Source organism: Perkinsus marinus, assembly GCF_000006405.1.
Source record: "Perkinsus marinus ATCC 50983 genomic scaffold scf_1104296943502, whole genome shotgun sequence".
Lineage (NCBI taxonomy): Eukaryota > Perkinsozoa > Perkinsida > Perkinsidae > Perkinsus > Perkinsus marinus.
The window spans coordinates 127,717-136,268 of NW_003211810.1; the positions used below are offsets into that span (position 1 = coordinate 127,717).

The 8,552-nt window shown below is 50.7% G+C and overlaps 2 protein-coding genes and 1 non-coding gene across 3 annotated transcripts; 1 reads left to right on the forward strand and 2 right to left on the reverse strand.

Annotated features, from left to right (window-relative positions):
- Positions 1-1,296: 1,296 nt before the first annotated feature.
- Pmar_PMAR019542 (hypothetical protein) lies at positions 1,297-4,665 on the forward strand (the record flags this gene model as incomplete). The annotated part of the gene is made up of 24 exons (XM_002781172.1): positions 1,297-1,335; positions 1,382-1,445; positions 1,500-1,590; positions 1,644-1,773; positions 1,821-1,905; positions 1,951-2,048; positions 2,094-2,184; positions 2,224-2,306; positions 2,375-2,497; positions 2,545-2,657; positions 2,703-2,858; positions 2,901-2,989; positions 3,036-3,160; positions 3,208-3,261; positions 3,311-3,390; positions 3,441-3,531; positions 3,577-3,656; positions 3,705-3,794; positions 3,838-3,909; positions 3,955-4,012; positions 4,061-4,151; positions 4,309-4,369; positions 4,431-4,539; positions 4,594-4,665. The coding sequence occupies 24 exons, from the start codon at positions 1,297-1,299 to the stop codon at positions 4,663-4,665; spliced, it is 2,145 nt and encodes a 714-aa protein (XP_002781218.1).
- A 716-nt stretch (positions 4,666-5,381) lies between these two features.
- Positions 5,382-5,454, reverse strand: Pmar_PMAR019543. The gene has a single exon. It is a non-coding gene; the product is annotated as a tRNA-Val (tRNA).
- Positions 5,455-6,612: 1,158 nt separating this feature from the next.
- On the reverse strand, positions 6,613-7,857 carry Pmar_PMAR019544 (Microsomal signal peptidase 21 kDa subunit, putative). The gene is made up of 8 exons (XM_002781173.1): positions 7,777-7,857; positions 7,539-7,648; positions 7,416-7,492; positions 7,305-7,366; positions 7,205-7,261; positions 7,073-7,146; positions 6,968-7,024; positions 6,613-6,725 (listed from the first exon to the last, which is right to left on the reverse strand). The coding sequence occupies exons 1-8, from the start codon at positions 7,828-7,830 to the stop codon at positions 6,674-6,676; spliced, it is 543 nt and encodes a 180-aa protein (XP_002781219.1). The 5' UTR covers positions 7,831-7,857; the 3' UTR covers positions 6,613-6,673.
- Positions 7,858-8,552: the final 695 nt, after the last annotated feature.

Here is an 8,552-nt window from a genome sequence, read left to right on the forward strand (position 1 = left end):
TGGCTGTATGCTTTTCACTGTAGGTCTGCGAAGGTGCACCGATTTACTTCACCTCTTTTTACGGAGCGGTGCGAATGCTGATATCCAGCGCTCTGTAGGCAGTCCTGGGTGTATGCTCGGAATTGTTCCTACTCCAGCGAGATTGCCGCACTCCGTCTCACGATACAGTCGTACTCACAAGTCTGACATCACGCTATACTGGACTGCACTGGGCCGCCCAGACGCTGCGTGACTGGGGATCTCAGGTTAACCTCGTCGAGGACATGGTGGGCTTCACAGTTCCCTTGTTTACTCGTCTTGGAGGTCCTCTTTCAGAATAGTCGCACTCCACTGGACCTCTCACTCCATCTTCTGGGACCAAATGACCGTCTCAGCTTCGCGTTGGGAGGTATGCAAGGAGCTCGGCATTCTGCCAGGGTTATTCCCACGACACAGGTTGCAGCAACACCAGCTTCCCGTCGAGGCCGGACATCTCCTCTGACTCTTCGTTCGCCCAGAGGCTCTGCCAGCCGTGTCCACCTGGTAAGTCCAACACGGTCAAGCCTCTTCACGTGGTGGTCTGTTGATAGATAGATTGGAATAGAGCGTGTGTAGTTATTATTACTCCTCAGGCACAGCTGGTACGGGAGGAAGATGCAGGCCTTGCGTCCTCGAGGGGGAGGCGGCAAGCCATGGTATGGTGCATGCGGTCCCAGGCGTTATCTAAACACGGCCTTTCAGATCGAACCGAGTGTGTTGTATGTGACGCCGCCAGTGGGCTGATGCCCAATGACGATCGTAGCCGATGTGTCAAACGTCCTTTACCATCTTGGGTAGCCTCAGGCCCCCGGATGCACTGTTCATCAGGCTGCTGTCCTCTCTCAGGCGAACTGCCTCATAGGGGTATTTTCATCCTTGGCTGTGGTCATCGCCGTCTTGATCTCAGTTCGTAAGTGTCTAAGGAGTTACTGCCTCGTTCGAGGGATCAACCACAGCGAGTGGGTTCCTCTCAATAGTTTGAATGACTTCACGACATGCTGTGCTATCAGACCATGGAGAGTTAGGGTCTATGCCGCACTAGGAGGGAAGATGGAGACTGTCACCGAAAGTGAAGTTGCCCAGTTGAACTACTCACGAATTATCAAGACCGGGAACTACGACTACCTAACCTGATCACTCAGTGAGGCACCCAAGAGATATGCAAGGGCAATCGTATCTCCGTTATTGACTAGGACATGGCACGTTGATCCGAATAGAGTGAGTACCGACACGGGAGAGCTGCCGCTCACTACAGCTCTGCGTGCGAGGCAGCCGGGCATGGTCAAGCTGTTGTTGGATGCTAAGGCGAATCCGCTGGTAGGAGTGATGTATATTATCGCCACGGACGTAGTCCTATGAGCAGGCTCGGGACCCATCGTTGGACAAGTGCCCCCTGTTGATTGCACTAGCTGATTTCCATCATACGGGTACGCTCCTCTCTTTCGATCGCTTGGACCAAGTTCATGATGGTCCTCCTTCAGTTACTGCTATGGCCTTAGCTGAATCACCATCCAACATTGTAGAGGATGTCCTGAAGGAAGACGCCGAGCTAGAGGATCCCCAACAGACAGAGTAGGCAAACAGGGCTCCCTCCGATAACAGTGTCAGTGGGCTTATTCACTCAGGGTCTACAGTCTTTTGGTGATCTCCACCGATTTACTCGAGAGGGCCTGGAGCTTCGGCCTTGAGCAACACTCGGCATTGACCGGTGCTGGGGGTGCTAGTGACGATGGTCTGCTCATGATGCTCACTCGAGTGAGTACTCCTCCAGCTGCTCACATGTATTATCTCCTCATCTACAGTGTGGCCTTACCTCACAGTGCCTCGAGGTGTTGTCTGTGTCCACTGTTGCTCGGGATAGCGCGGTGACATACACCAACAAAGACGGTAGGCTACTCCTCTGTGTGTATCTGGGGTCCATCACTGACTCAGGTGAGGGGCTGCTCCACATAGCGGCCTCAGCAATCGACTTCCAAGTATGCGATGGTGCAGTCGACCTCGGGGCTAATGTGACAACCAAGGATGGCAAAGTAGATGGTGTTGACTGTGGTGTCCACTATGGCTTTCTCTTGTAGGGGCACACTGCTATCATGAGAGCCCGCAACTCTGGGGCTTCCTTTCCTACCAACCATTACCTAGCATGCCATCTTGCACTGAAGGCTTCAGGTTAGTTGGCGGCTCTGCTCGATACAGTCACTTGTGTAGATCTGTATGCTGTTGTGGATGCCGTAGAAGGAGCCTGGCTGGCTCGTCTGACTCCTCCCTATACCACTGCGCCTTCCCCTATAGTGAGAGCTACTGCGGACTGTCCCCTAACAGTCAACACCAACAGCGATCGATCAGTGGCCATAACCAGGTTCTTGCTGCTGTTCAAACGCTGGTGACTAAGTTGACACAGAAGCTACAAGAGGCGTTAGTAAAGGAGGATGTCTCCCAGCTGGAGGAGTCGATCGAGCTCGTGAAGTACAGCAGGATTCAAGTCAGCCATGGGAATGTTCTCTCGCGGACTGGGATGCCTCAACTCAGGGTATGCCTGATGAGGCCCGAGCTATCTGCACGATGTCAAGATTGAAGCTTATTCGAGGAGTGGAGGCTGCCAACGAGCTGGAACTGAAGCAAGCCATTATCAATGCCAAACAGTGGGATGTTACTCACGTTTCTCTAGCCCCACTGCTCTCCTCAAGGTACAAGGTGTCTGCTGTACTCAGCGAGGAACTTGCATCGGCCGAGGTTGCCCTCAAGGGTGTGGTCCAGCAGAAGGCTGTGACCAGGGCTACCGAGGACCTCCAGAGGGCTCTTGACTGCGGAGATCCCCACCAGCTATGTCGAGCCGTTGTGGAGTACACGATGTTTCTATGAGATGTTCCATAATGGTATTGCAGGTCTAGATGTTGCCTCCCTGACAGCAGCCCCCTCCTAGCGAAGGCTACTACTGTGCTGACCGATCTCGTCACGAAGATGCTGGAAGGAGGTGAGATTTGATTGAATATTCGTATGTACACGGCAACTTGCTTCAGCTCTCAGCGAGGGCTGCGTTGTTATGTTGGACGAGACATTGCGGCTGGCTCGTCGCTCGTCCTTGTGCGATCCGCGTGTCGAAGATCTGTGTCATACAGTTACGTCAGTGATGGGACACTCACCCGTGAGCACTATGCCTCTCTGGTGGAATCCCTATCTACGCTGTTTCAGACCTATGTGTTGTTGCGGGCCCTCGAAAAAGTTGCTGAGGGAGACGACCCCAGAGTAGTCCCTGGCCTATCGCAACGACTGAGTTCATCTTACGATACTTCAGATCATCTTTGAGGCTCTGAGTGATGCCGCCGCTGCTGGCCTGGACCGAAGCAGTCACTTATTCAACAAAGCACTGGAGAGGTGACTCTGAGGAACCTGGTCATGAGAACTGGTGTGTATGTCTGCCTTAGATACTACACACTTAGAGAGTCGCCTCGGAGCTGGAGGGTCGATCTAGAGAAGCCGTATGAGCTGCAGGATGGCATTCTCAGCAAAGTCGTGGTAGATAATGCTCTGCCGCGATGAGTTGAATTATTGCGATTCCAGATCACAGCGGAACCGAATGTGAAGGAGTTCTTTCAGTCTCTGCTCGACGACACACATCGGGTGGCTTACACTAGAGACAGGTGGGAAACTGTGTGCAGTTACGAGAGCTACTAACATCGTCACTGTAGGCGCAATGAGAGAGTACCAGCGAGGTTGCGAGTGGAAGATGTCGTCCTTGTGCAGAATGAGAGGGCTTTTGCGAAGTATCGTCGGAAAAGGTATTCCCATTCGATGAACTCACAATGGTGATGTGACATGTAGGTCTCATATTCGTGAGAAGATTCGCTTCTGTGGAGCTGCGACGAAACCGTTGGTTGATATCAAGACTACACGGTGAGCGAAACCAGAGAGGTTTCGAAGTGAGAGTTAACATCTTAGGACCTGGCACGGGCTGCTTGGAGCCGACAAGGACCCCCTCCACGCTGAAATAAACGAGGTGGGGTTAGTGCCAGGCGAGGTGGCAACTTGTGTGCGATTCTATCAGTTTTATTTGTTCCATGGCACGACGCCACTGGCTGCCGAGGCTATAACTTCCAGCGATTTCAGGATGGACGTTGTCGGCAGCAGCGGCGCTGGTGAGGTTCGATCTTTTTTAAGAGCCGTCAGTCGTGTTGGCTGCAGGTTCGTTGTATGGTAGAGGTATATACTTCGCAGAGTGTTGTTCAAAGAGTGACGAGTACTCGGCGGCAGTAGGCTGAGAGGGCTCTTGCGGTGTCCACAGTTTCTTCCCAGGAAACCGAAGGGCCGAGGGCCAATCAGCGAGCATTGTTGCTATGCAGAGTACTCGCTGGCCGTATTTTGTAGGCAAACCTACCTTGATGCTCCAAGTGTTATGTATTGGGAGTGATCTACAGGTACAGTGACGACGTCTACCCTAGGACGGGCGAACTTGTGTCCAGCGTTGTTAGCGGCGAGTTCGACAGTGTCCTTGGTGACAGAGAGAAATGCAGGAATACTTTCCGGGTGATTTTTTGCACCTAGCAACATACTGATCCATTAACTTGCTGTTGGATTCAGGAGTTCATCGTATATGATGAGGACCAAGTGTATCCGGAGTTCGTCATCTGGTATACTCAGGAGTTCACTTGACGCGCTGAGTCTACTCGTGTTTATTCACTAGCATGTATTCATGTACAATCAACCACTACACGTGTCGGCTACATGCGTTTGGTTCCACATTATACTAGCCGAGCAGAATACGCACAGGGAGATGTCGGAGTGGTTGTCGTTTACTTCATCTGTGGACAAAAATGCGGCCCTCGGGATTCGAACCCAGGATTACACGCTTATGAACCGTGGCATTTTCTTGACACTTCCACACTCTTTATCAGCCATCTAACTGCTGTTTGTGCAACACGGTACGGTTCGTCATGGATAGGATAATAACCGCTGAGCGATGCCCATCGAGTTTTACACGCCTCACGCGTGAAAGTGATCGAAGTGAATTATTCCGGTGAATATCGACAATAGTTTGGATCCGAAAGGTGAGCTGTGATGGTTCCTAGACAATTAACTCCGAGTGACCTGTGTGGGTCCAGCATCGCGGTGTGGATGTTAGACGAGTTCGGGTTCGACGTTCTTGTCATAGCTGTAAACGGGAGAGTGGTATCCCAACAGAGGATCCAGTCTCGTCCGATGCCATAAGATACGCTGCGTAACCATGCGACTATGCCACCAACGGATTTCCATCTGTTGCTCATATCAGCAGCCGATAATCGGCTTGCATTGGCGTCCTAGTAGTCCGTCGAAGCTGTGAGGTGAGAAAGACTCGGTGATGAATGATCTGATCAAACTCTGGCCAAAGATACCAGGAGCGGGGATCGAACCCGCGACCTTCTGCGTGTAAGGCAGACGTCATAACCGCTAGACTATCCCGGCACACAAATATTAAAGATGATCCCAATGCGATGACGGATTAGGGCCAGTTTTCGACTTGTACTACATTACACTATTCGTAAACTATCCGTCGTGACACGATTCTATGGGTATACTGCTCAGTGACGATCACCTTACCAAGTGAGTAATTCACAGGCATACCGATAACCAAGAGTCACATTCTAATGGGCCAACAACGCAGGATAACTTATCCTGCGACTGTCTGACATGGGCCATCTGACGGGGCCCATGTCTGTCTGACAATACTGTCTGACTTATCCTGGATAAGTCAGACAGTATTGTTCGCTCGAGATTCGCTAACTCGAATACACCGACAATATGTTGGACAATCAATATCGGGTTAATATTGACATCAGGCATGAAGAAATTCGGTCAAGCTCCTCATCCGTCGAATCCCACTGCGGCCTGGGCAAGCAACACAGCATCGCTACGGTGCCCTCCCGATCCTAGCCATTCACCGTGATTGGCTCGTGAATGATTCACGAGGTTCTCTTGGACTGAAACCGTACTCACATTATCGGAAGTATGGTGCGGTTCGTATGCAGCCATACTCGCCGAAGGGGAATTGTCTTGATCTAGTTGTTTGAGCAACCAACTTCGACGTTATTCAATGTAGGAACAGCTCTTCTAATTAAACACAAACTCATTGAAGCAGTCACCCAAGTACACCAGTCACTCGAATAGCGTGCTAATTACCGCCAATAGCGGTCCGCCATGCATTGCTTGCTCTTCTAGGGGCCGTACCGTACGGGCCGTACGGCCAACCTCGTCAGGAGAGTTTGGTTTTGGCCAAGGAATGGCAGTACCCTGGCATCGAGTAGATGAACGTTAGTATTAAATACGGAAGCACCGTAGTATTGTAATTAAGCAAATGTGAAGCTGCCAACCCGCAGATTCTAGCACACCCGCCCTCACACTGACCCCTACAATGTCACTGGCAGTGATATGCGGTATTCACCGCCAACAGCTCGGCAAGGAGCCATCCAATGCTGCTCTGGGTGGCATCGAATAGTCACACCGTGCACTGAATTAGGTGAGAGCAATCCCTGTCGTTCGAGGAAAATAATGCAACTCCGACCGTGAAATGTATCTTCCAACCAGCCGCAATAACACTACTCTGCAACACAACACTCTACTTCATCAGCGACCGAACAGCAGTACCGATGGAGGTGACAGCTTTACTGCCCCATCATAATCGTCGTCAATCTCTCCCAATCATAACAAAGAAACCCATCGTGCCTAGGAGCACGTACCTGCACCATCAGGCCTTGGCAAACGGACGATCATTCTACTCGCAAATTGCATCGTCACCCGCGGCACGCTGTATACAAGCCTCGAACACGGTAAAAATCACTGTTTCTGTTTAGCACTACGTTTCTCGACTATGAACGTCGTCCACCAGACGGGCTAGAGCATCACACACAGTGTGAGATGCTCTGCAAGTGTGAGTCACACTTGCAGAGCATAAACGCTCCTACCATTACCCCACTATTACTTCAACCACGGATAGTCGTTGAGCCATATAGTGGCCATCCCCGCATAGGGCAGGAAGCTGGATGGAAAGTACTTAGATATACACATGAGGTAGCGATGGACTCACCCTTGAGCCCTCCCCATGATATTCTTCCTTTCGATGAAAAGTTGACCGTAGTTGTAGAGGCCACGATCATCAACCTAGCCGAAAAAGAGCAATCACCATTCCAGATTCATTGTTACCATCAACCCTCAGTACCATATTGTTATCACCCTTCGTTAATATGCGGACGCGACCACTCTCCTCTTCATGAACCTGCACGTGCCTGGTAGGCTTGGGACTACAGCGGAGCACTCACATTGACGATTCGGTGAACGATGGGGATATCGCGACCGTCGATGGAGAAAACGGACACATCGCCTACAAAAACACACATCTACACTGCAAAGGGATCCAGAGAATGATGTACCAGGCTCGAAAGGGTCCTGCTGTTTTAGTGTTAAAAAAAGTATATCTCCTCTGTGGAAGCCAGGTTCCATCGAGCCACTAAAGTTTAATAAATCTGTCCACTCCTCATTGCAGTTGGTATTACCTCAATACCACCACAATGGGACTCTCTGAGCCCGTGTACAGCATGAGACCCTTCCATAACATGAGGGCAGAGAACACCACACATGCCAGGTTGAGCGTTGACGTCATGAACTGAAACACAAAGGGCGCTCCCGGCGAATGGATCTCTCGTCCCATGAAAGTATTTAGGCGGTCGTGCCGGTTCCAGGTAATAAGAAGATGATGATTTGAGAGGAGTTAAACGACTACACAGTCCTTACCCTTCTTGGATTATGCAACACTGACTTGAACTCCTCAGCATACACTCCCAACATGTTGTCGAATGGATGGTTAGGAAAAGAAAACTAAGCAAGAGTCGATACTACAGCGGTGAGTGCATCTGATAGTCGCAGTCGAGCGACTCACGCGAGTAGGGCACACCCGGAGAGAAAAGAACCGAATCAAACTCGTAGAAAGATATGAGAAAATTGTAAAGGGCAACCAGATCCCCAGAGTGCTATACAGTTGGAGGGTGATTACGACACTACCAGATCAAAGATTCTACGTACAGTTCGTCCCGACCCGTTGGAAGCTGGATGGGATAGCACGATATCGCTGCTATAGAGCGGCGAACGATTCGAAGATCCATACGCTGTCTCATCCACGACTACGTTGTATTGGACTACCGTTTACGCTTCCCTCATGTCCGTTCGAAATACACCGACCGTGGGCCTGTTTCACAAGGATACTTAAGGCGCCTTAGCGTGCTTACTTGAATAGTGAAATAGAATGCCCTAATTGCTCAAGGTATATTTAAGGCGTTACTTAAGTTTAAGGCGCAAGTTGCTCCCATGAAACAGGCCCAGTATGCTATGATCGATCACTCCGTGGCGCAACTTCGTCGTTGTGACGCGCACATCGGGAAGCGAGTTTGATATCTTATATGGTGTATGTCATCTTCACAATAATTGTCGGAATAATTCCTCTGTAAGAGTCCGAGCCACTCGATGACATCATTGATGGTTGCTCTACACCCCTAGCAGATCTAGTTCGTTTT